Consider the following 27,595-nt stretch of genomic DNA (forward strand, 5'->3'; position numbering starts at 1 on the left):
GTCTGGAGGGCTCTCATAATTCACACATAACACACAATTAACATAACATAGCTCCTGGGGCCATTCTTATTGCTCTAACTATGTGCTAATAGATGAAGAATGAAAAAGAAGAAACATACCAGATATGTGCTTAGCCCAAGCCTGTTCTCGCCAAAGCCAGCGCACTCTAACACTGGTCCACTCACACAACGGCCACTCCTCTTGGCCCTACCTTATTTTTATTTGTCCTTGTTAATGAATTACTCTTTGATTGAGCTGCCAGAAAACACTGAAAGCCCACCAATGCTCCTTTTTTAAATCTCACTGATGGACCTGAGAGTAGCCTCCTCTCTCGCTCCTGATTCAAAAAAATAATTATATCCATTAGAATTAACAGAGTGCAACATTTATTTGAAGATTATTTAAGCCTTTATAGCTTACTATGAGAAAAGGTTTTACATAGGATATTAATTTGTAGCATAACCTACACAGAAAAGCGGGAATAAAGAAAATCAATTGAATTATTGTTGTAAATTGTAATGCACTTTTAAGATTTGCTGAATGACTGGAGGTGTGATCATTCCTATTTTTTCACTATGTGCATTTGGAGATTTGCTTCTTGGAACAGAGATATGGTTTATTTCCTCTAAAATGTCCCATACCATAAGAGAAAATACAAAAATGAGCAATTTCTTGCTAACTGAAACATAGTTTGAGGACATAGTTAAAGAAAAAAATGTTAGAATATATAAATATTCACTTTCAAGATCTTTCTAATCTAACAAATAATAGATTCAAAACAAGCTCTTTTGTTAAATGCAGGGGAGAAAAAGTCAAGGATCTACAAAGAAAGCTATAGATATACACATGATTGAGGAATACAATCTTTCCTCCCTCTGTTTGTTTTATTTTTAATATTAAATTTACAGTACCTGTAAAAAGTATTCACCCCCCCCCCCCCCGGAAGTGTACATGTTTTATTGTTTTACAACATTCAAATATGATGGCAGAATATTCAAATATGATGGCGATATATAGTATTAATGGTAAGACTCTTGGCAGTGTGGAAGATCAGAGGGATCTTGGGGTCCGAGTCCATAGGACACTCAAAGCTGCTGCGCAAGTTGACTCTGTGGTTAAGAAAGCATACGGTGCATTGGCTTTCATCAATCATGGGATTGAGTTTAGGAGCTGAGAGGTAATGTTGCAGCTATATAGGACCCTGGTCGGACCCCACTTTGGAGTACTGTGCTCAGTTCTGATCGCCTCACTACAGGAAGGATGTGGAAACCATAGAAAGAGTGCAGAGGAGATTTACAAGGATTTTGCCTGGATTGGGGAGCATGCCTTATGAGAATAGGTTGAGTGAACTCGGCCTTTTCTCCTTGGAGTGATGGAGGATGAGAGGTGACCTGATAGAGGTGTATAAGATGATGAGAGGCATTGATCATGTGGATAGTCAGAGGCTTTTTCCCTGGGCTGAAATGGCTAGCATGAGTGCACAATTTTAAAGTGCTTGGAAGTACAGTTTGTAGGTACAGAGATGTCAGGGATAAGTTTTTTACGCAGAGAGTGGTGAGTGCATGGAATGGGCTGCCGGCAACGGTGGTGGAGGCGGGTACGACAGGGTCTTTTAAGAGACTCTTGGATAAGTACATGGAGCTTAGAAAAATAGAAGGTAATGAGTAACCCTAGGTAATTTCTAAGGTAAGGACACGATTGGCACAGCTTTGTGGACCAAAGGGCCTGTATTGTGCTGTAGGTTTTCTATATCTTTCTATTCTAACATTGAATCACAGTGGATTTAGTTTGGCTTTTTTGAGCAACAGAAAGACTCATGTCAAAATGAAAACAGACCCCCTCAAAGTGATCTAAATTAATTGCAAATATAAAACACAGAATTATTGATTGCATAAATATTCATCCCCTTCAAGTCAGTATTTAGTAGATGCACCTTTGGCAGCAATTACAGCCGTAAGTCTGTGTGGATCAGTCTCTATCTGCTTTGCACATCTGGTCACTGGAATTTTTCCCTGTTCTTCTTTACAAAACTGCTTAAGCTCTGTTAGATTGTACGGGGATGGTGAGTGAATCCTTTTCAAGTCCAGCCACAAGTTCTCAATTGTAGTGAGGTCTGGATTTTTAACTGGCCACCCTAGGACATTAATTTTGTTGTTTTTAAACAATTCTTGTGTATCTTTGGCTTTATGCTTGGGATCGTTGTCTTGCTGGAAAACAAATTTTCTCCCAAGTCGCAGTTCTCTTGCAGACTGCATCAGGATATCACTGTATTTTGCTGCATTCATTTTACCCACTACTTTCACATGTCTTCCCGGGCCTGCTGCAGTGAAGCATCCCCACAACATGATTTATCCACCACTATGCTTCACGGTAGAGATGGTGTGTATTTGATGATGTGTGGTATTTGGCTTATGCCAAACATTGTGTTTAGTCTGATAGCCCAAAATCTCAATTTTGCTCTCTTTAGACCATAGAACCTTCTTCCAGCTGACTTCAGAGTTTCCCACGTGCCTTCTTGCAAACTCCAGCTGAAATTTCGTGAGTTTTTCCCACAGTAGCTTTTTCTTTGCCATTTTCCCATAAAGCTGCAACTTGTGAAGCACCTGGGCAATAGTTGTTGTATGTGTAGTCTCTTCGATCTCAGCCACTGAAGCTTGTAACTCCTCCAGAGTTGTCACAAGTCTCTTGGTGGCCTCCCTCACTACTCCCCTTCTTGCATGGTCACTCAGTTTTAGAGGATAGGCAGCTCTGGGCAGATTTACAGCTGTGCCATATTAACATAGAACAGTACAGCACAGTACAGGCCCTTCGGCCCACAATGTTGTGCCAACCCTCAGACCCTGCCTCCCCTATAACCCCCTACCTTAAATTCCTCCATATACCTGTCTAGTAGTCTCTTAAACTTCACTAGTGTATCTTCCTCCACCACTGACTCAGGCAGTGCATTCCATGCACCAACCACTCTCTGAGTGAAAAACCTTCCTCTAATATCCCCCTTGAACTTCCCTCCCCTTACCTTAGAGCCATGTCCTCTTGTACTGGGCAGTGGTGCCCTGGGGAAGAGGTGCTGGCTGTCCACTCTGTCTATTCCTCTTGATATCTTGTACTCCTCTATCATGTCTCCTCTCATCCTCCTTCTCTCCAAAGAGTAAAGCCCTAGCTCCCTTAATCTCTGATCATAATCCATACTCTCTAAACCAGGCAGCATCCTGGTAAATCTCCTCTGTACCCTTTCCAATGCTTCCACATCCTTCCTATACTGAGGCGACCAGAACTGGACACAGTACTCCAAGTGTGGCCTAACTAGAGTTTTATAGAGCTGCAACATTACATCGCGTCTTTTAAACTCTATCCCTCGACTTATGAAAGCTAACACCCCATAAGCTTTCTTAACTACCCTATCTACCTGTGAGGCAACTTTCAGGGATCTGTGAACATGTACCCCCAGATCCCTCTGCTCCTCCACACTACCAAGTATCCTGCCATTTACTTTATACTCTGCCTTGGAGTTTGTCCTTCCAAAGTGTACTACCTCACACTTCTCCGGGTTGAACTCCATCTGCCACTTCTCAGCCCACTTCTGCATCCTATCAATGTCTCTCTGCAATCTTTGACAATCCTGTACACTGTCTACAACACCACCAACCTTTGTGTCATCTGCAAACTTGCCAACCCACCCTTCTAACCCCACATCCAGGTCGTTAATAAAAATCACAAAAAGTAGAGGTCCCAGAACAGATCCTTGTGGGACACCACTAGTCACAACCCTCCAATCTGAATGTACTCCCTCCACCACGACCCTTTGCCTTCTGCGGGCAAACCAATTCTGAATCCACCTGGCCAAACTTCCCTGGATCCCATGCCTTCTGACTTTCTGAATAAGCCTACCGTGTGGAACCTTGTCAAATGCCTTACTAAAATCCATGTAGATCACATCCACTGCACTACCCTCATCTATATGCCTGGTCACCTCCTCAAAGAACTCTATCAGGCTTGTTAAGCACGATCTGCCCTTCACAAAACCATGATGACTGTCCCTGATCAGACCATGATTCTCTAAATGCCCATAGATCCTATCTCTAAGAATCTTTTCCAACAGCTTTCCCACCACAGACGTAAGCCTCACTGGTCTATAACTACCTGGACTATCCCTATTACTTTTTTTGAACAAGGGGACAACATTCGCCTCCTTCCAATCCTCCAGTACCATTCCCATGGACAACGAGGACATAAAGATCCTAGCCAGAGGTTCAGCAATCTAGCCAGAGGTTCAGCAATCTTCCATTTCGTGATGATTGACTTAACTGTACTCCAAGAGATATTCAGTGACTTGTATCCATTTTCTGACATGCTTTTAAATAACCTTTTCGCGGATTTGCTTGGAGTGTTTTTTTGTCTTCATGGTGTAATTTTTGCCAGGATTCTGACTCACCAGCAGTTGGACCTTACAGGTATAGGTGTATTTTAACTACAATCAATTGAAACACCTTGACTGTACACAGGTCTCTAAAAACAGATCTCCATTTAATTAATTATGTTTTTTTCTAAAACCAATTAGCTGTACCAGTGATGATTTAGTGTAGTGGTCACCAACCTTTTTAAGCCCAAGATCCCCTACCTCAGCCTTAGTGAAAGGCAAGATTGACCCTCCTAAATCAGTTAGTCGCATGCGTGCACACCAGGCAGAAAAGACTGGAAGTAAAACCCCACAACCCGGAAGTAGAAATAATGTATGTACACCAGGGGTCACCACCCTTTTTTGCACCGCAGACCGGTTTAATATTGACAATATTCTTGCGGACTGGCCGACAGGGGGGCAGGGGGGGAGGTGTTAAACACAACCAGAATACAGTGATACTCGAAGCAGGTTCCTTATGTCTAGTCTATTCTGCAATTTAGTTTACGTGGTTCTCAGCACTTAGCTTCTGTCCCGCTTGCTCATGTTTTTTTGCTAAAAAAAACTCATTGGGTTTGTCTTTCAGTGCAGGGTGCTTGGATTCAGGGTACCAAAGCAGCTTTCAGGGCTTCATTGCCTCATTAGACAAGCTCCCGCCTGCCCGGACAGGTGCGGCGGGTCGTGGGTGGGGTGGGAGGACAAGGTCAGGACCGGAGGTCCCCGAGCCGGGGCCATGGCGGTCGCAGTCCGGAGAGAGCAACCGAGCGAGGAATGCGACAGGGCGCCCGCCCACCCCCCTTGTAGGATCTATCAGCCGACAAAAGTTTGTCTCGAGGGATGACTTTCAGTATATCGCAGCGAGGTAGCTTACAAAACCCTGAGCCCGAATTAGGTCATCTGCGAATGTTTTAGCACCAGGTTCCCCACGAATAATCGGTGTGCTAAACAGGTTTAGGGGTGGTGTTCATCTGTCCGTGCTCCAGTCCAGTAGTAACAGCACTTCTCTCCGGCCACATGAAGCTGCCGGTTACCCGAGCCCAACCAGTGATCCTTGGCACGAGGGTATCACTGTGTTTAGGCAACTGATGATCTCGCGTGCGTTCAAGTTCAACAGTGGGCATGGCAGGGAATGAGGAAAGGTGCAGCTGACTCATATCGTTTCATATCGGCAAATCATATCGTTTCCAGTGGTTGGGGACCACTGAAGTACACTGTGTAGTGCGTGGTGGGGGAACTACATACATGCACACTGGGCAGAAAGAACGGAACTAAAACCCCGCAACCCGGAAACAATCTCTCAACGGTATTTGTGTATTTATTTTTCAGTTTTTTCGGGATCTGCTGGGAAAGTCTCTAAGATCGACCAGTCGATCGCAATCGATGGGTTGGTGACCACTAATTTAGTGTGCCATATTAAAGGGGATGAATACTTGTGCAATCAACTATTTTGTGTTTTATATTTTTAATTAATTTAGATCACTTTGTTGAAATCTGTTTTCACTTTGACACAAAAGAGTTTCTTTTTTCTGTTGATCAGTGTCAAAAAAAGCCAAATTAAATCCACTGTGATTCAATGTTGTAAAAGAATAAAATATGAAAACTTCTGGGGGAGGTGAATGCTTATTATTGGCATTGTTTGTGGTAAAATGCTACACTTCATATAATTTGAAATGCTGAAATGCATTATAGTTTCAGTGAAGATAGCCGGTGGCCTCATACCTCAGTGAGATAGGGACATGCCTCTCCTAGTATGCGGACAGCCACCACATAGCTTTAGTTAACTGACTTAATATAAAAATAAAGTAAGGGATGATTGGATTTGTTCACATTGTGTCCATCTGTGGAACAATTTGTTACCCAAATCTATGTGGATGACTCCTCCAGAATGGCATACCTGCACATCATAGAAAGGTTGCCTCTTTCTAGTCAAAGAAATATTTGTTCACAAAGATGCTCTTCTCTCAAATCTTTTGCACTCTCTGAAATACCTTTTTAGTCTTTCACCAAGGGTACATCAGTTTGAAAGCTCTCTACTCTGGTTGGGTTAAATTTTCTCCAATCTTAGCATTTTACTTGCAAACCTTTCAACACCATGCAAGGAGACATCGTCAGTGTGCTGTTGATTGTGGTGTGTCCTCCGAATGCTTGGCCTTTATATAATTTTCTATCAAATGACTGGACATAATTTCGGAAACTCGATTGCCATGGAAACCCATATCTTCCAAAGGCTCTGTACTCTCTTGATGAGCAGGTTGTGTCGGGTCTCTTTGTGGCTTTGTTTTTGGAATGTGCGTTTGCTTCTGGCTGTAGTTACTAAAGAATGGCATGAACTCATATTCTTAATAATTATTTTCCATTTTTCATTAAAGTATACACGTTAGTAATTATTGTGCACACTTGGCAATATCATTAACACTGACAGTATTCAATGAAATGCAGCTGGACTAAATCAACAGATGTTGATAATTGTGAATACATTTTCTTTTGTAGGATGAAAGTTCAGTGAGCAGTGATGATTTTGACATGAGTGACACCACATGGATTTCAGCTGACCAGTTTGTGAACCCCAGCCCCAGTCAAGAAGAAAAAATGCACAGCCCTCAGAATCTACATAACCAAGAAGATGGTAAGTCCCTTCTTGAAAAATAAAATCAAGCAAACTGGGAATAATGTGACTGACTTTGGGGCCAGTCAATTGAAGTGAATACTATTTTTAAATGTTTTCAAAAAGAAATAAGAAACTGAAGTCATCTCTCTTCTCAAGTGGATGAACCCTATGGGACTATTCTAAAACAAAGAGTGGGATGTTTTCCCAGTACTCTGGCTATCAATTATACATCTATGAATGTTTTCATCTTAATTGACAAGATATTTAAGCAAACATGAAATTGAATTTATGTGCAGGATTCCTCAGTTATCACAATGAAATACTGTTCTAATGTAAGGTAACTTGGCAGGCAATTTGTGTGAAGCTCTTTCAAGTAGATAGAATGACTTTGGAAGAATGTTGTGGTAGAGTAGATGCTCAAACATGTGACTGAATGATCCTTGAGGCAATGTGACTGAGTGGGGGGTGCCCATGAGAGCATTCAAGTCACATGATCAAAGAGAGACAGTCCAACAATAATGAGAAGCACAGGGCTAGATTGATAATTGAATAAGCTATAACTTACGATATAATAAATAAAATACAATAATAACTGAATAATCAATAAGATACTAACTGAACTTATTTTCAAAGAGGTGGGCATAGTCCATATTAACTAAGTTTACCACAGCGAAAAGGTTTCTTTATTGTGATTGGACTGCACTGCTCATGTGCTTCATTGTACAAAATACTTTTGTATAAGGTGCTTCACTTGTGAAAATAACAATAATAAGCAATACTGTCTCAATAAAGGTAGCTTCCATTTTTTTGTTTTGCATTTCCGGTCTCATGCACTATCAGCATTCTTCTTTTAGCATGTTAAAACTCCATGTTAGTTCTAATTCATCATATGGTGATGCAGCTTTTGGGTTTCTGTGAATAGCCAATGGATGTACATATCCAGGAAGATCAGAGGCTAAAAAGGCAGAAAGGGTGTACAAGTTTTTGTCACTTTCTACTGTTTACCATGTTTTTATTTACCTACCGGGAATTCTAAAGTGAAATCAGAGTAAGATTACTAATAGGATATCTCTTCTGTAATAAGTGTAGTGTGTAATTTTGAAAAAAGTCAGCTCTTTCGTGAAGTTGTATTTCATTTTCTCGCTAATTTTCTGTTTTCTCAGGTTGTAGAGATTATAGAAATTTGCAAAAGAACTACAAATCATATAATTTTGCAATATATTGGTGAAATATACCAGTTGTGCTAAAGCCCAGCTTTTCAATAGACCAAACACGAGGAAATCTGCAGATGCTGGAAATTCAAACAGCAACACACACAAAATGCTGTAGAACACAGCAGGCCTGTCGAAGGGTCTTGGCCTGAAACGTCGACAGCGCTTCTTCCTATAGATGCTGCCTGGCCTGCTGTGTTCCACCAGCATTTTGTGTGTGTTGCTATTTCAATAGACCATTAGTTTAGCTTTTGTTCTTGTGCTCTGGATATGATTGAATTCTCTGTATGGAGACCTCACTCCCTTGCTTGTCCAACAGGTCCTGAACTTTCATATTTAAAGAAATATTCCAGTTTACCCTTCTCAATCCAATACAATGCCTCCTTATACTGCACTCCATCTACCTCGTTCATACATTCTGCCAATGTCACTTTGTACTTTCCTATTATCCTTTACATCATAACCCTTATCCCTTCATCTAAGACCCCTGGGATAATGTGGTTATCCAGCCTGTCCTTATTGGTTCTAGCATGTTGGCTCTTTGTTTCCGGCCTTCTAGTCTTGGATGTCTTTCTACGGGAAATACACCCTTCTAACATGATCATTTCAGCCTGTATGGTACTGGAACCTGAGAACAGTGCCAGAACTACCCTCTGACTCTTCGACCATGTGCTATCTCAGGTCTGCTACCACAGCCACCCATCCTTCCTGGTAAACTAAAGACTTCCTTTTCTCCAGCCCTTTATCTCTTTCACCAATTGACTTCTCAACTCTTTACTTCAGCCCTCCCCCTCCCGGTTTCACTATCACCTGCTACCTTGTACTTCTCAGTCCTCTCCCCCCACCTTCTTTTTCTGACTTCTTGTCATTTTTTCCCAGTCCTGATGAAGGGTCTTGGCCCGAAATGTTGACTGTTTACTCTTTCCCACAGATGCTGCCTGGCCTGCTGAATTCCTGCATATTTTCTGACTTGTTTGTGGCCAGAATTTGTTGTTCTATTCTCAGTTTTTTTTTGTAGTCTTTATTTTGATCTCCTTGTCCCCTGGAATAAAGGATCTCCCTTCCTCTTCTCCATCTCCTCCATGAACTCCTTGAGATTATGACATGAGAACAGCTTCTTCCCCTCTGTCATCCATTTCCTAAATGGACATTAAACCTCTGAACACTACCTCACTCTTGCTTTAATATTATTTCTGTTTTGCACTATTTTTAATCTAACTATTTAACACACACACACACGCCTCGTAAATTTATTTATTTTTCTTTCTATACTTTCAAGTATTGTATTGAACTGCTGCTGCTAAGTTAACACATTTTCCAACACATGGCAATGATAATAAACCTGATTCTGATTCTGAAACAGGTGGTGGACTGGGTTGAGGTGGTACATTCTCTCCAATTTACTGGTTTTTCTGCTGTTTAATAGAGCTGACCAGCCACGTGCTTGAACCAATGTTGTGGTTTAGTGAAGAAAATCACATGAAGTCTGTGAATTAGTGCTTTGAAATGCTGGCAGCCGCACTAACTTGATCATTTGTCAGGACTTCCTCTGCTTTACATGCTGTATAAGGTACCCTTGTCCAATGAAAAGACGTTTCTACGTAGAGGCATGATTAAAACTGCATCCAGGCTGCACCAGCATGAGGATAGTCAAGTGAATTGCTAAACGTCCCAATGAAGTAAGCCTTTACCCTGATGTTCTGTAACTGACCTCTCATCCAGTTACCACCCACAGGGTTATCTTCAAATTTCACATATTTTTTGCTTTCATGATAACCTCCCATGCCAAGCTGTAGCAAATGCCTTCTGAAAGTCTGCAGAATGTGAATAAGCCCTTGTCCAACCACAATGCTTAGTAACCTTGCCAACTGATTCAACTAGATTGATCAGACCAGATTTACCCTTCACAAATCCTTTTCAAGTATACAGTCATTCTGGCTTAGAGAATAGATTCCTGGGAATTTCCTGCAATTAATCTTAAACTGAAGCTTTGGGGTTCTGATATGACTATCATTCATTCTCTGGGGCTTCTTGTTTTGTGATGTTTCTGCAAAAGTAAGAATTCAGGCTGTATACATTAAATATTAATTGATATTAAATTGAGCCATTTGAAGTTTGTATTTACTTGTTTCTTTTTAATTAATTAATAGAATATTTTTAGTAATATTCCAATCAAATCCAAAAGAGCATTAGAAAATTCACTTTTAATCATTTTATTTAAAAGACATTCAGATCAGAAACAGAATACTTCCCACTTTTTTTTTATAGATTTATCCATTAATAATTCAGCTGAAATTTCTGTAACTAATTTATTTCTTAACTCTGGCATTTTTCCTATATTTAAATGTCTTGCTCATGGCTCTCACTTCTCCAAAACTGAATACTTAAAAAATACTTTTATAGTGTCAGAAATTCAACTATCTCTGTGGCTGCTCGTAGCACAGTTATTGTTTTATTCACTTCCATTCCTTTGAACAGGGGGGATACGTGTTTTCATTCCTTCAGTCGTATTCTTATGTCCACAGATGAATAGATGATTATTGCCAGAAAATTAAATATTTCATTTAGATATTTCATTTTCACATCCCTCAGCAAAGCAGGATGTATTCCATCCTATCCAGACTTAACTGCTCTGAGTGTTTCCAGTCTTTTAAACACCTCATCTTTAACTACTTCAGTCCAATTCAATCTCTGTGTTATCTTTTCCTGTGTTCAATTTGGCAGCATCCTAGTTTTCAGAGTTAAAATGCAAATGTTTCCATTGGGTTAAATTGCTTGGCACTCAAATCCAGTCCTTTTAGAATGCCAGTGTGAATTGAAATGAAAACTTTACATCTGTTGAAATAAAATATGATAACACTAAGGGTGTAGAAGTTAAGAAGTAAGAGTCAGATCACTGGACATTGAGAGGAGTTCTGGGCTCTGTTGTACTTAATTGTAGATAAACCACTAGCACCGAGTACAAACAATATCCTAATCTATTAAAAGAAACTAGGGATGAAATAGTGGAAGTTCTAATCATAATCATCTTGGGTTGCAGGTATAGATAGAAATACTGCTAGTATGGTTATACTTTCTTCAAAAGGAAGAAAGAGATTGTTTAACAATCAATGAATTGATTGACCAACATAGAATTTTTATATAGATCATGCCTGATTGAATGGATTGAACCTAGTAAGTAAAACATGTTTGATGTCTGTGGATTTTAGCAGCATCTTTGACTAACCTTTCCTTGGAAGGGCGTTCAGAATAGTAAAACCCCACATGATATAAGAGAAGGTGACAAGTTTGATTAAAACTTTTGTGTTGAAAGTAAAGGGTGATGTTGACTGGATTTTAATGACTAGAAGACTGTTTGCAGTGGGATTCCACTGGACTGCATACACTGTATATCAATAATATAGATTGTTATATAAGAAGTTTACAGATATTCCAGAACTGACTACAAAATATGACAATGAGATAGAATGTGTGGGTCTCAAAAAGATAGGAATAAATTGATCAGGTGAACCTGAAATGGAATTCAATTTGGAGCAGTAAGAGGAGAGTGAAGGGAAGACACCAATAAAATGCAGGATACTGAGAAATATGGAGGAACTAAAATCTTGAAGAACATGTTCACATGCTTGAGAAAGGATGGATAAGTAAGATGCTTAAGAAGACACATGGTACATTGACTTCTGGCCAAGAATACTTCTGTATAAAATACTAATTAAGCTATAGCCAAATTGTGTTTCTAGTTGTTATCACTTTACTGGAGGGATATGATAGTATTTGAGCAGATGATAACAGAGCAGTTTTATGAAGATGTTGCCAGAAATAGTGAATATTTAACTAAATTGAGAAATAATTTAGTTGGGGTTGTTTGCTTTGGAATCAGTGAGGCTTGGGAAATTTATTCCAGATGTTTAAAATTATAAGAGGCTGGCAAAAGTAATAAAGTAGGACTAGTTTCCTGTGGTAGAGATGTTAAAGGATTAACTTCTAAAGCTTTGGACATATCTTATCAGCTGACATAGACTTAATATGCCAAAATAACCACCTGTGTCCTGAGGAAATATGAAATGCGGAAAATACATTCAGGAAGTCAAGCAGCGTTCACGGAGAGAAAAACTGTTAGTATTTCAGTTTTGTGCACTTGTATTAACAAAAAGCTTTAAAAAATGAGAAAAATCAAATGTAGAAATGGCATGAGAGCATGGTGAAAGAAGGAAAGTCTGTGATTGAGTAGAAGACATTGAAGAATTAAGATCATTAATGGAAGGATTAAAAGACTTAGCAAAGTGTTTACAAGAATTGTGAATGTCCAAGTTGGTGCAGTCTTTCATTGATTCTGTTATGGTTATTATTCTATAGATTTATTGAGTATGACTGCAAGAAAATGAATCTTATGGTTGAATATGGTGACATATCTGTACTATAATAATAAATTTACTTTGAACTTTGAGAATGTCTGGAACTCTCTGCCTGAAAACATGTTGAAGGCAGAAATCTTCATCGTATGGTATTTAAGAAGTACTTGGGTAAGTACTTGAAATATTATAACTGATTAGACTAGAGATGGGGGGGAAGTGAATCAGGCTTAGTTGAAATTGCTTCTCTTGTATTTGCCAGCATGAACATAACGGGTCATTTAGCTTAGTCCTGTGCCATAAATTTCATTGACTCTGTGATCAGCTGGCAGTGCCTTCCATGAGGTCTAATCAAATGCTCCTTTTCATGATCTTCTACAACTTGTATTAAAAATTCATTGCCTTTACAACATTTTGCTACATTTGATTCAAGATTCAAGGTTGTTTAATGTAATTTCCAGGACACAAGTGTAATGGAGAACAAAATAATTGGTACCCTAGATCCGATTCAGTGCAAACAATACACAATTAGATAAAGAACACAATGATAAAAAACACAATAAATATAAATACAGACGATAGCTTGAATACATAGATTGTATTTCCCAGCAGTTTGTAACTGCTCGCTGTTTCCATTTCTTTGGCGCCAATGGAGTGTGAACGCTGTGAGTGCAGTGAAGTTGATAACTGTCTCCTTTGTCTTGTTGACATTGAGGAAGAGGTTACTTGCCTAGCACCAGGCCTCAAGCTCATCCACCTCATCATCTCATCATTGTTGGTGATCGGCCTGATCTTGATGAAGGTATGAGGATTGCTCTGACAATAATGGATTGAGGGAGCTTTATAAGACCCTAGATCCACTTTTCCTTTCAGCCCCAGTCTCCTGCCCTCCCGCCGTATCCCTTCATGCCCTGACCAATCAAGAATCTATTAACTTCTGCCTTAAATACACATTAAGACTTAGTCTCCACAGCTGCCTGTAGCAACAAATTCTACAGATTCATCACCCTCTGGCTAAAGAAGTTTCTCCTTTTCTCCATTCTAAAAGGGTGCCCCTCTATTTTGTGGCTGTGTCCTCTGGTCATAGAGTCTTCCACCATAGGAAACAACCTCTCCACATCCACTCGATTAAGGCCTTTCACCAATCGATAGATTTCAATTAGTTCATGGCTCATTCTTCTAAATTCCAGAGAGTGCAGGCTCAGAGCCATCAAACACTCTTCATATGACAAACTGTTTAATCATAAAATTATTTTCATGAGCCTCCTTTGAACCCTCTTCAGGTTCATCATATCTTTTCTAAGATAAGGGGCACAAAACTGCTCAAACTACTCTAAGTAAGGCCTCACCAGTGTTTTATAAAGTCTCAATATTGCATCCTTGCTTTTACATTCTAGTCCTCTGACATAAATGCTAACATTGAATTTGCCTTCCTCACCATAGACAAACTGCAAATTAACCTTTAGAGAATCTCACACAAAAAATCCTAAATTCCTTTGTAGCTCAGATTGTTGTATTTTCTCTCCATTTAGAAAATAGTTCACCCTTTCATTTCTTCTACCAAAGTGCATGACCATACACTTCCCGACACTGTATTCCATCTGCAACTTCTTTGCCCATTCTCCTAACCTTAGTCCTTCTGTCGTCTTCCTAATCACTCCAAGCTACCTGCCGTTCCACCTATCTTCGTATCATGTGCAAACTTTGCAACGAAGTCATCAATTCCATCGTCCAAATCATTGACATATAATGTAAAAAGAATCAGTCTCAACACAGACCTCTGTGGAGCACCACTACTCACCGACAGCCAACCAGAAAAGGCTCTTGTTATTCCCACTCCTTGTCTCCTGCCAATCAGCCACTGCTTTATCCATGCTACTATGTTTCTTGTAATACCATGGGCTTGTAGCTTGTTAAGCAGCCTCATGTGTGGCACCTTCTCAAAGGCCTTCTGAAAATCCAAGTACACATCAACTGATTGGGCTTTGTCTATCCTAATTGTTATGCTTTAAAAGATTCCAACAGATTTGTCAGGCAAGATTTTCCCTTGAGAAAACCATGTTGACTATGGCTTATTTTATCATCTGGCTCCAACTACCTCAAAACTACATCCTTAACAATTAACTCCAACATTTTCCCAACCAATGAGGTCAGACTAACTAGCCTATAATTTCCTTCTTCTGCCTCTCTCCCTTCTTGAAGAGTGAAGTGACACATACAATTTTCCAGTCATCCGAAAGCTTCCCAGAATCTAGTGATTCTTGAAAGATCGATACTACTGTCCCCACAGTTTCTTCAGCCACCTCCTTCAGAACCCTGCGGTGTACACCATCTGGTTCAGGCAACTTATGTACCTTCAGACCTTTCAGTTTCCCAAGTACCTTCTCCCTTGTAATGGTAACCTCACACACTTCATGACTCCTGACACTTGGAACTTCCACCATATTGCTAGTGTCTTTCACAGTGAAGGCTGATGCAAAATACGCATTCAATTCATCTGCCATTTCCTTGTCTCCCATTACTACCTCTCCAGTATCACCTTCCAGTGATTTGATATACACTCTCGCCTCTCTTTTATGCTTTATATATCTGAAGAAACTTTTGGTATCCTCTTTAATATTATTGGCTAGCTTACTTTCGTATTCCATCTTTACTTTCTTCATTACTTTTTTAGTTGCCTTTTGTTGGTTTTTAAAAGCTTCCTCTACCTTCCCACTAATTTTGCTCTATCATATGCCCTCTCTTTGTCTTTTATCTTGGCTTTGATTTCCCTTGTTAGCCATGGTTGTGTCATCTTGCCTTTAGAATACTTCTTCCTCTTTGAGATGCACAATATATATCCTGTGCCTTCTATGTTGCTTCCAGAAATTCCAGCCATTGGTGCTCTGCCATTATGCCTGCCAGTGTTCTTTTCCAGTTAACTTTGGCCAGCTCCCTTCACGTGTCTCTGTAATTTCACTGTAATACTGACGCAACTGACTTAAGCTACTCCTTCTCAAATTTCAGGGTGACTTCAATCACTTGCTCCTAAGGGTTCCTTTACCTTGAAATCTCTAATCAATTCCGGTTCATTGCATAATACCCAATCCAGAATGGCTGATGCCCGAGGCTAATCCCCTAGTGAACTCAACCACGAGCTGCTCTATAAAGCCATCTCATAGGCATTCTAGAAATTCCCCTCTAGAAATCCTGCAACTGCCTGATCTTCCCAATCTACCTGCATTTTGAAATCCCCCATGACTATTGTAATATTGCCCTTTTGGCGTACATTTTCTATCTCCCTCGTAACTTGTAGATCACATCCTTTCTGCTCTTTGGGGGTCTGTATATAACTCCAATCAGGGTCTTTTTACCCTTGCAGTTCTTCCACAATGATTCAACATTTTCCAACCCTATGTCACTTCTTTCTAATGATTTAATTTCATTTTTTTTACCAACAGATCCATGCCACCCTCTCTGCTTTTCTGTTTATCTTTTTGATACAATGTGTATCCTTAGATATTATGCACCCAGCTATAATCTTCTTTCAGCCATGATTCAATGATGCCTACAACATCATATTTTCCAATCTGTGACTGTGCTGCAAGTTCATCAACCTTATTCCATCTACTATGTGCATTCAAATATAATACCTTTAGTCCTGTATTCACCTTTTTTAAATTTTGTCTGCCTTTTATGTTGCAACTCATCCTGTTGACTGCAATTTTGCCCTATCATCAGGTTCTCCTTGCTAGGAGTCTTACTACACATTGCCTCTGTTTGTAAACCAACTTCCTTATCTTCAGCTCTATCACACTTGATTCCCAAACCCCTACCAAAATAGTTTATGAAAAGGCATGAAGGTGGATGGACAATGGCTGGAGTTTAAAAAGAAATGCAGAAATTGCAAAAGATGAATGTCCTTGCCTGGTGTTAAAACTTGTAAATACTTGTGCATTCTTGTACACCATTCTCTGAAAGTAACCCAGTAACAAATGGTATGTTGGCCTTCATACCGTTTGACCTCAAGATCTAAGAGACCATATTTGTGATAGTGTGTGCAGTTTTTCTCTCCTCTTCTAAAGGATACACTTGCCATGGAGAAGGTGCTCAGAAGTTCACCAGACTGATTCCTGAGGTGGACTGCTGTAAGAGATGAGGTTAGTTTGATTGGATCTGTGGTCACTAGACTTTGGAAGAGAAACAAAATATAATTGAAACTCATAAAATTTCAACAGGGCTTGAATGTGTGGATAAATTTTTGAAATAAAATTCTCTTGTATAGTCACATCTTTTGTATTGAACATCACAGGAGCCATGTTTAATATTGCAAGCAGTGGATGTGGCAATAGTGATTAAAACACGAGTAACTATGCACATCCTTGCGTTCATGTCGTAAATTGAGTTTTACATATTATGAGTCTTATATAGTTTGAGCTGGGCTGATGAGAGGTGATGGTTCAAAAATGCAGCATGTTTCCATTAAAAGGAAGGATAATTAGATCCTTCATTCTAAATAATACTTAATATCTCCAGCAGATGTCAATGAATGTGACATTTGAGGAAATTTGGAAATGGCTTGCCTCTCTTTGTCAGTAACAACAAGGTGTCCTTACAAATGTAAGGCAAAATGAGGTGAAATTAACAGAACTAATTCCAAGACTTTGGCAACTTTATTGCAAGGACATTGTTATTCACGTTTTTGGCATTTAATGACATAAATGTTTAATTGCCGCTGTTTTAAAGAGACTGTTAAATGATAGCTTGAGATATTCAATGAGCTCTAGCCATTTGACGAATCTGTGCTGCAATTTGGTTCTGTTTGGTTCAGCTTCCTGTGAGTTTTGTAAATGATGATTGGAATAGTTTGTGAAACTGGTGTTAACCACATTTACGCAACAATCGCATATGAACTTGGTATAATTTTTGAGCGAAAGTCTTGTTATCATATTGTAATTAGAGATGTTGCACCAATGAATATCTGTTAATCTAGTATGCTTAGCTCTTTGTTGGTGCCTGGCTGTCATATTTTCAGAGAATTGGATTGTATTTCTATTAGTACTTCAATTCACCTTTAACAGATTTTGATTTAGATGTACTAGTGAAGCTCATAAATATAAAAGGAGCACAAGAAACAAAACCCCAGATGAGTTTCAGGGAAGTGAAGGAACTAAGGCCCTGGTGAGTTTAAACAAAGTGCACAATCTAGGTAATTTTAAACTGAGTACAGGAGTCATTGGCCCCGTGTGTGAAAGGGAGTGCAAGAATCAATATCCAGTAGCCAGATTTCCCAAAATTCACACAACGGATTGTTGGAGCTTTACTGTTCATTGTTGCAAATCTGGCTCACAGGGTTGTAAATCTAGTCAGCTCCATCTTGGGTACTAGTCTACCCAGAACATCTTCAGGGAGCGGTGTCTCAGAAAGGCAGCATCCAGGGCATGCCCTTTTGTCACTGTTACCATCAGGTGGGAGGTACAGAAGCCTGAAGGCACACACTCAGTGATTCAGGAACAGCTTCTTCCCCTCTGCCATCCGATTCCTAAATGGACATTGAAACTTTGGACACTACCTCACATTTTTTTAAAATACAGTATTTTTGTTTTTTGTTTGTTTTTTAATCTATTCAATATACGTATACTGCAATTGATTTACTTATTATTACTATTTTTATTTTATTTATTTTTTTCTCTTATATATTATGTATTGCATTGAACTGCTGCTGCTAAGTTAACAAATTTCACATTACCTGCCAGTGATAATAAATTCTGATTCTGATTCTGTTTATCTGGGGGTCAGCTGCTTATTACACATGCATTTTTCTTTCATCACATATGCTAATTCGAAGAGTCAACAACTGCCTTAGCACTTCTTAAAACATCTTCAGTGCCCTAAATGATCTTTTAATGTCACTGCTGAAGACTTAAGAGAGTGGGTGATGAACTTCAACCAGGAACCTAAAACACATTTACGTCTAATTAGATTTTGTTGTAAAGATGTAGAGGATGCTGGCAAAACTGCATTCATTACTATCCCTTAATTGCCTATATTGGATTCAACCTAACCAAGTTAAACAGCCAATTTACATGCAGCAAAGTGCTGCATGTGAAAGTAATGATCGTTTAGACTGCATTTATTTAGTAGTGAGAAATCTTAGACAGCACGTCTGTGCAATTCTTTAACACATTTGAAGCAGCAGTATATTCACCTGAACAGGAATCCATTATACTTAAGTTCTCTCTCAATCTTTTTCTTGGGCAGTCCTTTGGAATTGAGGATGACTTGTTTCCACTCTGGTTCATCCATAATGCAATAATATGAATCTAGATTACATGCTCAAATCATGGACCACAGGCTTCTGTCTCATAGGCAAGAAAGAATACTGATATTACATGTAATGTAACAGCTTTTGTATTTCATAATGGTAGGTTTTAACTGCTTTATGGAGTGGCTGAACACAATTTGACAGGTTAACAATTAACTAAAAAAGATTTTACAGGTTAAAAACAATATTAGGGAGCAACTTATATGGTTGATTCCAGTGATGGAGTTTACAATAATGCTATTGAAAAAACCTCCATAATGTGCATGATAAAGCTGAAACCTGTGGCACACTGAAATAAAGTGCTTCAATAGAAGTTTGTACCCATGCTCCACACAGGCAGAATTTTAAGTAATAGCTATGCCAATTTAAATGTTTAGCCGCTCTTGAAGAGGGGAGATTATGGGTGCATAATTGCATGCTGGTGGATGGCTTAGAGATAGAAATAATCAGAGATTAAAAAAAGCAGACACACCATCTTATTCAACCACAGGTGTCTTGAGAAAAATGGGCAAATAAAATATGGATCTGGTTTTAATCTGAAAAATAATAGGGCATTTAATTTAATTTCTCAATTTAAGCAGTTTTCATGGTGATGGGTCAAGGGAAGGATTGTCCCAGAACTATTGGAAAGGACTTTGCATTTGTGTGCTAAATGAATTATGATGTTTAAGTAGCAGCTTGGAGTCTTCCATCTCCAAAAACTGTACTAAGCAGTCGGTCTGGAGTATGTAAAATTTAACCTTTAATGCTTGTCAAAATAAAAAACACTTTTATTTTGGACCTGTTCCATTTTCCACTGATGTAAAGCAATTAAGATATCCATGCATAACATTATTTATGACCACACTTGTGTACTTTCCTAATAGTGATAATATACTTCAACAGTTCTCATTAAAATACTGAACATTGTCTAGTGTTTGTTTTAAATTCAAATCACTTATTTATTTATTCATTTATCATTTAACTATCTGTTTTTATTATTGTTTAGTTTATTCAGAGATACAGCATGGTAGCATCCCCTTCTGACCCGCTACCCACTAACCTACCTTGTCACCCCTATCATCATTGAGTGAATAGTTTCACAGAGCTACTTCCTGCTGAATATGATTTGGCACCTTGGCTGTCAATGAGGAGGAAGCATTACTGGCACGTCAGTGACCACACTCAACGTTCATTCACAACGGTATAGCTTAAGGAGTTTTTCACTCATTGGCAAGATTGAAGGAAACCAGCAGTTGCAGCATTAAAAGATCTTTTGCAGGGGAGGTGAGATTTGTACAAGAAGGATAGTTTACAGTTAAAATTGAAGGGCACCAATTTCCTTGTACAGAAGGTTGCTAGTGCTAAAGTTGGTTGAAACAAGTGTTGCAAGTGAGTGGGACTGGAGTAGTAGGTTGGCAAATGGATTAAGAGGAAATTCGAGGTTAAATGAAGTAAGACTGATAGCAAAAATGGTCTAAAATGTGTTGATTTTAACATGAGAAGTAAAATAGATGAGGCAAATGAGCTTAAACTCTGTTTATGCATTAAGTTATGATATTTTATCTAATGGAAACATGGTTGAGGGCAGGACTAGCACCTCAATATTCCGGGGTACAGATGTTTAAAATATGACAAAAAGCAATGTAAAAAAAGTTGCGGAGTTGCATTACTGATTAAAGGGAATATCACAGCTTCACTAAGAGAGGACATCTTGGGAGAGCTCAGCCACCAAGGCCATATGTGTAGAAATCAGAAATAAGAAAATTGCAACTACTGTGCATGGGTTATGTTGAGGGATCACTTCTTCAGTCACCTTTGATCTGTCTGCCACATTGGGGGGGGGGGGATCGAATTTCCCAGTGGCCACCCATTTTAATTCTACTTCCCATTCTCAATCCATCATGTAGGTCTATGACCTCCTCTACTGCCATGATGTGGCTACTCTCAGGTTGGAGGAGCAACACCTCATATTCCATCATGGCCTCCAATTTGTCAGCATGAAAACTGAATTCTCTGATATCTGAAAGTGACCACGTAACTTGATAGGGTGTCAAATAAGGCATATGACATGCTTGCCTTTATTAGTTAAGGCACTGAGTTCAAGAATCAGTAAGTTGTTTTGCAGCTTTTTAAAGCTCTGGTTAGGCCACATTTGGAGTACAGTATTGCATTCATTTCTGGTCACCCCATTATAGGAAGATTGTGGAGGCTTTGGAGAGGAGACAGACAAGGTTTAGCAGGACGCTGCTTGAATTAGAGGGCATATTCTATCAAGAGAGGTTGGACAAACTTGGGTTGCTTTCTCTGGAGTGGTAGACACTAAGGAGAGACCTGACTGAAGTATACCAAGTTAAGCAAGACATAGCTATAGTAGAAGCCATTATCTTTTTCCCAGTATTGAAAGGTATATACTTGCATTTAATGTGGGAGAGTAGTTCAAATGAGATGTATGGAGCAATTTTTTTTACACAAGAGAGTGGTGGGTGCCTGGAACCTTTTGGCAATGGTGATGGAAGCATACATGATTCATTTAAGAGGCTCTTAAGTAGCTACATGAATATGCAGAGAATGGAGGTATATGGACTATGTGCAGGCTGAAGGGATGAATTAAAAATAGACACCATTAGATTAATTAGTTTGGCGCCACATCATGGGCTGAGGGGCCTGTTCCTGTACTCTTCCTGTTTTATAATTCTTTAATGTGAGTATTTCAAAGTGTGAAGGATTTATATATTTTTTAATAGTATAGTAATGTTTTTTCCAGAGAGTTTTCTCCAAGCACAACAGTAAGACATTATCGCACACCATCTGAGAGTGCAGCAGCATTAGATTGGAATTGAGTTCAGCTGATGGGTATGCAAATTTTAAGAATTGGAATACTCTGAAAAACAAAGACAAAATATTCACTCACCAAGGGAACATTCAGTTTAGTAATTTAATCAACCATATCCACCTTCTTCACAAATTTCTGTCTGTTACAACTTTATAACTTACCCAGGTTCTCCTACTGTTAGGAAGGATTGAGAGAGATTAGTTCGTAGATCCCTTGCTTGTCACATTGTGGAGTTGGCTGCTTGGAATGTGTAAGAATGGTATTTTTATGGTATTCTCATGGTTTGAGAGAGAGCAGGAAATTATAGGTAATTCCAAAAAAAGGGTTCAAAATTATCTCAACTTGGTGAAGATTTTAAAAAAAATTGTTAATGTTGGAAACCTAGAATAAAAACAAAGTTCTGGAAATACTTAGCAGTTAAGCCAACAAGTCGTTCATTCCCATTGATGCTGCCTGACCTGCAAAGCCTTTCCATCACTATCCATCTTAGTATTGTCAATGTGCTGTTCATTCTGTATGTTTTCACAGTTCATTGTTTGTGAGACCATGAACCTCATTGCAAGTAACTTGGGTAAAACTAAAATTGGGACACCTCTGTAAATTTCTTTCTGACCTGTTCATCAGAGAAATGGACAATCAGCTACATTTGTCTTAGCTGAAAGTGAATAAGAACCCTTTTTTTTGGGAACTACCAATAATAAAGAGAGATTTGATTGAATTTAGCTGAAAATATCATAGAATTTTCAAAATGTACAGCACAGAAAAGGCTTTTCAATATGTTGTGTCCATGTTAGTGAAAGATAGCTAACCGAGTTCATTCCATTTTCCATTCCATAGTTTTATAGTATCATTACAGCTGTTCATTATATGTTTTGAAGCATTGTGGTAGTTTAATCTTGCACCATCCTTGGAGGCAATGAGTTCCAGATCCTCATTGATTGGGTGGAAAAGTATTTAACTCTCCTCTAGGATTTCTACCTATTAGTTTAATTTTATACCACTGGAATTTGTTCTGGGGAAGTGGAAACTGAACTGCCCAAATGGGTTGCACCTCAAGAGGAGCAGGGCGAATATTCTGTTTGGCAGGATTCCTATTATTATTACAGAGGGAATAGATTTAACAGGAATCTTTCTGGGCATGGTGATGTACTTTTAAATCTAGCAATACTGTGTACAAGGCTGAAGGCACTGGTAGACCAATGAACGTAATAATATAGATATTGTTCGAAACTTGGCTAAAGTTGGCAATGCAGCATTTCTGGTTCCAGTTTTCAGATAAGATAGAAAAGAGGATTAAAATGGAGGGTATATAGTAGTATTAGTTCAGGAGACAATCACAGCTGTGAGAAGAGATTATATATTGGAAGGATCAACAAATTAGACCATGTAGGTAAATTAAAAACAAATAATGGTTGACCACATTTTGGAAGTGTACTATAAATCTTGAAACAATTAGGGGAAATTGAAGTTCAGATTTGAAGGTAAATTTCTGACAAGCTGAAAAAAATTAATGCATTAGTAATTGAGCATTTTAATTACTTAGGAGTCAGTAAGTGTAAAAGATATAGAGGGTGCAGAATTCTAGAATGCTTTCAAACTTTTTAAACCAATATTTGGTAAATCTAATAAAATGTGGAGGGAAGAGGCAGATCTGATTTTAGCTTTAGAGATGGGTACTGGAGAGGAGTGAGGAGTTTCAGTGGGAGTTCAATCTTAGGATGCTGATGATAATTCTGTTAGATTTAACAGTTATGAGAAAGAGCAGAAACTAAAAAAAGACTAAGGGTTCTCATCTGGGGCAAATTTATCGAGCTGAGATGCTTCCACAAAGAAGAAGTAGAGACAGCTGCTTGTCAGTTGATCAGACTTGGAGCAAAAGGTTTGTGGTACATATTTTGCTCAAAGGGAAAGGCAGGACTGCCAAGTCCAGAACTGTCATGGCAACAATGTCAATGAAGGATAGAATAAAACAAAGGCTTACATAAATTATCAAGAAAATACTACAGAAAACCTAGAAGAAAATAGAAAAGTGTTAAGTGTGAAATTAAGGAGAAAGTTAGGAAAGCAAAGAGAGGGCATGAAAGATAAAATTCAAATGTGTTTTATTAGTACGCAACGATCTGGAGTCTAATTGGGACCAAGAAGTTAACTTGAACATTGTAGTCAAGGAAGTTGAGTGTGAAATACTGGATTGTATTGACAAAGTACGAGAGAAAATATTAAAGGGATTAACACCGTTGGAAGTAAATAAATATCTAGGTCTGGATCAAGTAAATCCCAACTCATTAAAAGAAGTATGAGAGAAATTAGGAAAGGAGTTGTTGACTTTCATTTTTCTATCCATACTTGGCCTATAAGTTAAACATCAGTGGTGGTAAAATTATTATGATGAACTTCGTAAGCTTTTCTGAAGAAAAGCAGATTAATCAAGGACTATCAGCATGGATTTAATAAGAGAGTCATGTCCGAATAGGCTGGTTGAATTGTTTGAGATGATAGATGTGCCAGTGTGTTTGACGTACTGGCAACCCTCTGCATTATCCCATTTAGGTTACGGAAAACTGCTCTTGTAGAAATCACAGGTCACTTCCCAAAAATTGAGACATGGAATAAAACATTTTCTCTCAGAATTTTTTTGCAAAGAGCAGGAAATAAATACGGTACATTCTTTCAACTCTTGTTTCTTATTGTATGCACAGGTAATATGGCTTTGCATCATGAAAAATTGTGATATGGGCCATTTTCTATGAAGGCAGGCCCTATCATCCCCTCTCTTCCCCCCCCCCCCCCCACACACACACACACACACACACACTATCAATACGGGAGTTGCCTATAGTTACATGGATTTCAGCAAGGATTGATAAGGAAAGTAAATGTGCATGTGATCCATTGTAGGCTAGAAAATTACATGCAAAATTGAGTCAGTAACAAGAAGCAAGGTGTAATAATTTGACAGGTGTGACTAGAAGACTGTTATTAGTGAGTTTCCACAGGGCTCAGTAATTGGTGTGTAGCTTTTTGTGGGACATGCACTAATGAATTAGACTTAAGTATAGAGGAAGTGATATGATCTTTAAATTTAGTACACCTCAAATAAATCTTCCCTCTATCTCTTTTGTTCCAAAATTTAATCAGTTTTTATTTCTTTTAACATTAATTTTTCTGTACTAGTAACACCTTTGTAAACTTCCCTTGAACCTTGTACAGTGCTGTCAGATCCTTCCTACAGGGTGACATTCAGCGCTCTTTATGGGTTGTCTTGCTATGGCCTGACCAACAGTTCTAGCACAATCTTGTTAGATTTTTATATTTTGTGCATTGATTAATTGTATTAGTATGCTATATGACTCCTACTTCACCTTATTTACCTGTCCTGCTCCCTTTATAGACATGCACTCCGAGGTTCTTGTACTTCAAGTTACATTGCATTACCTAGCGTTTCTCCAGATTGAATTCTACTGTGCATATTTCAGCCGACCTTCCCAGTCCATTACTATCTTCCTTGTAGCCATCACTTTCTCACCATTATCCATTTTGGTTTATTTTGGTGTAATTGGCAAGATTCTAAATGGTGGCATCTAAATCCAAAGTTATAGATCTTGACATGAACCTTACTAAATTCCTGTCATTTAGTCCTCTATCTGTCCAGTCTTGATGAAGGGTCTAAATCTGAAAAATTAACTGTTTATTCCTCTTCACAATACTGCCTATCTTGCTGAGTTTCTGCAGCATTTTGTGTGTGTTGCTCAAGATTTCCAGCATTTGCAGAATCTCTTGTGTTTAAGCTTTATTTAATATGCTATCCTCATTGACCCTCCGTGTAACTTCCTTTAAGTATTTGATTTGGTTATATACATGGCTTTGTGGCGACCTGCACACGTGGAACTCGAACCGCCATCAGGAGCCGCGGGCAGACACGCGGTAGCGCGATTAGAACTACCCGCTCGGGGCGGACCTTCCGGGGACAGTCTGCCCTGTGGGTCGGAGGGACCCATGGGAAGGGAGATTTAAGTGTGCGATTTTGAATCAGTAAAGGCATTCTGAGTTCAGCTCTCTCTGCCTCCGTGTGTTTCTTTAGTAGTGCGTTGCGCTCTCTACATTGGTGACCCCGACGTTCCAGATGGCATCTGGAGCTGGCGACACAGTGACCAGCCATGAGCTTGAGCAACTCGCACAGCGCGGTCTCTCTGAAGCTCCCGACTTTCTGGGTCACTCAGCCCCACATCTGGTTCAAGCAGCGGTACTACTATGTGGCCAGCACGCTCGACCAGAGATGGCAGGCCGGATCATCGATTTCCTACACCAGCCACCAACAGAGGACAGGTACACTACGCTTAAGGCGCTCCTAATCCGTACCTTTGGACTCTCCCGCAGCTCCTACACATGGACGGCCTGGGCGAGCGTTGCCATCCGAGCTCATGAATGATATGCTGGCACTCATGGACGGCCATAAGCCGTGCCTTTTATTTGAACAGTTGTTCCTTGAGCAAATGCCAGAGGACATTCGCCTCCTCCTCGCGAGTGAGAATTTCAGCGACCCACGCAGGGTCACGGCTAAAACAGACGTCCTTTGGCAGAGCAAGCAACGTGGAGCAGCCTCCATTGGCCTAGCCACGATCATGTGCCCCAAAGCCCAGGCCCCGCAACCAAAGCCGTCGAGACCCATGGGGGAAAAAGATGAAAGTTCGGAACAGTGGTGTTTCTATCACTAAAGATGGGGCTCAGGCGCACGCTGCTGCCGTCCACCATGTGCTTTTTCAGGAAACGCCAGGGCCAGCCATCACTAATGGCTACGACAGCTGGCCACCGAGACAGCCCCCTGTACCTCTGGGACCAACACTCCGGGCAGCACTTCCTGGTAGACACTGGGGCCGAAGTCAGCGTTCTCCCCCCCCCCCCCCCCCCAAACATGGACACTCGTAACGTGGTCCCTGGCCCCGAATTCACTGCTGCAAATGGCACCAGTATTCGGATGTACGACCCACGAACTATCTCACTGTGTTTCGGGTCCAGCCGTTTCACTTGGACTTTCACGTTGGCAGCGGTGTCACAGCCACTACTAGGGGCAGATTTCTGGTCGACCTAAAAGGCTGGCGTTTGGTCCACGCTGAGACGTTCCAGACTTTTCAGCTTGGAGAAGCCAAGCTACCTGCCCTCCACCTGGATTCCGTGACCCTCTCGGGTAACGAATTTGCCAAGGTGTTGGTGGAATTCCCCTCAATAGTCATCCCGCAGTTCTCCACGGCCAACCCCAAGCACGGCATGCAGCACCACTTCCCCACACAGGGCCCACCGCTGCACGCCCGAGCTTGCAGGCTCCCACCTGACAAGCTCCACCTCGCCAAGGAGGACTTCCGTAAGATGGAAGAGATGGGAATCGTACGCCCGTAGGCATCCCCACTGCACATGGTGCCCAAGTCCACAGGAGGATGGAGGCCCTGCAGAGACTACAGAAGGCACAACGACGCCACAACCGCTGACAGATACCCGGTACTCCACATCCAGGACTTCACGGTGAACCTGCACGGAGTGACCATCTTCTCAAAAATCGACCTGGTCAGGGGATACCATCAGATCCCAGTGCACCCCGACGACGTGCCCAAGACAGCCCTCATCACCCCGTTCGGCTTGTTCGAATTCCTGAGGATGCCTTTCAGTCTCAAGAATGCAGTCCAAACTTTCAAAAGGCTCATGGACTCGGTGGGACGCGGCCTGGATTTTGTTTTCATTTACTTGGACAATATCCTGGTGGCCAGCAGTTCACACCACGAGCACGTGGCGCATTTGTGCCAGCTCTGCCAACGCCTGAGCAACCAAAAACTGGCAATCAATCCGGTGAAGTGCCAGTTCGGGCTGACGGAGGTCGACTTCTTGGGCCACAGAGTCAACCGCTATGGCGTAGTTCC

At 40.1% G+C, this 27,595-nt stretch overlaps 1 protein-coding gene across 5 annotated transcripts in view; it reads left to right on the forward strand.

Moving 5' to 3' along the window:
• Positions 1-27,595, forward strand: part of nol4lb (nucleolar protein 4-like b) — a 340,315-nt gene that overhangs the window by 88,262 nt on the left and 224,458 nt on the right. For all 5 annotated transcript variants that reach the window (XM_073061905.1, XM_073061907.1, XM_073061906.1 and 2 more), the window contains one exon: positions 6,887-7,022. In XM_073061905.1, the coding sequence (XP_072918006.1) occupies positions 6,887-7,022 (136 nt within the window). The remainder of the gene's footprint in view (positions 1-6,886; positions 7,023-27,595) is intronic.

The sequence above is a fragment of the Hemitrygon akajei genome, chromosome 11 (genome assembly GCF_048418815.1).
Source record: "Hemitrygon akajei chromosome 11, sHemAka1.3, whole genome shotgun sequence".
In the NCBI taxonomy this organism is placed as follows: Eukaryota; Metazoa; Chordata; class Chondrichthyes; order Myliobatiformes; family Dasyatidae; genus Hemitrygon; species Hemitrygon akajei.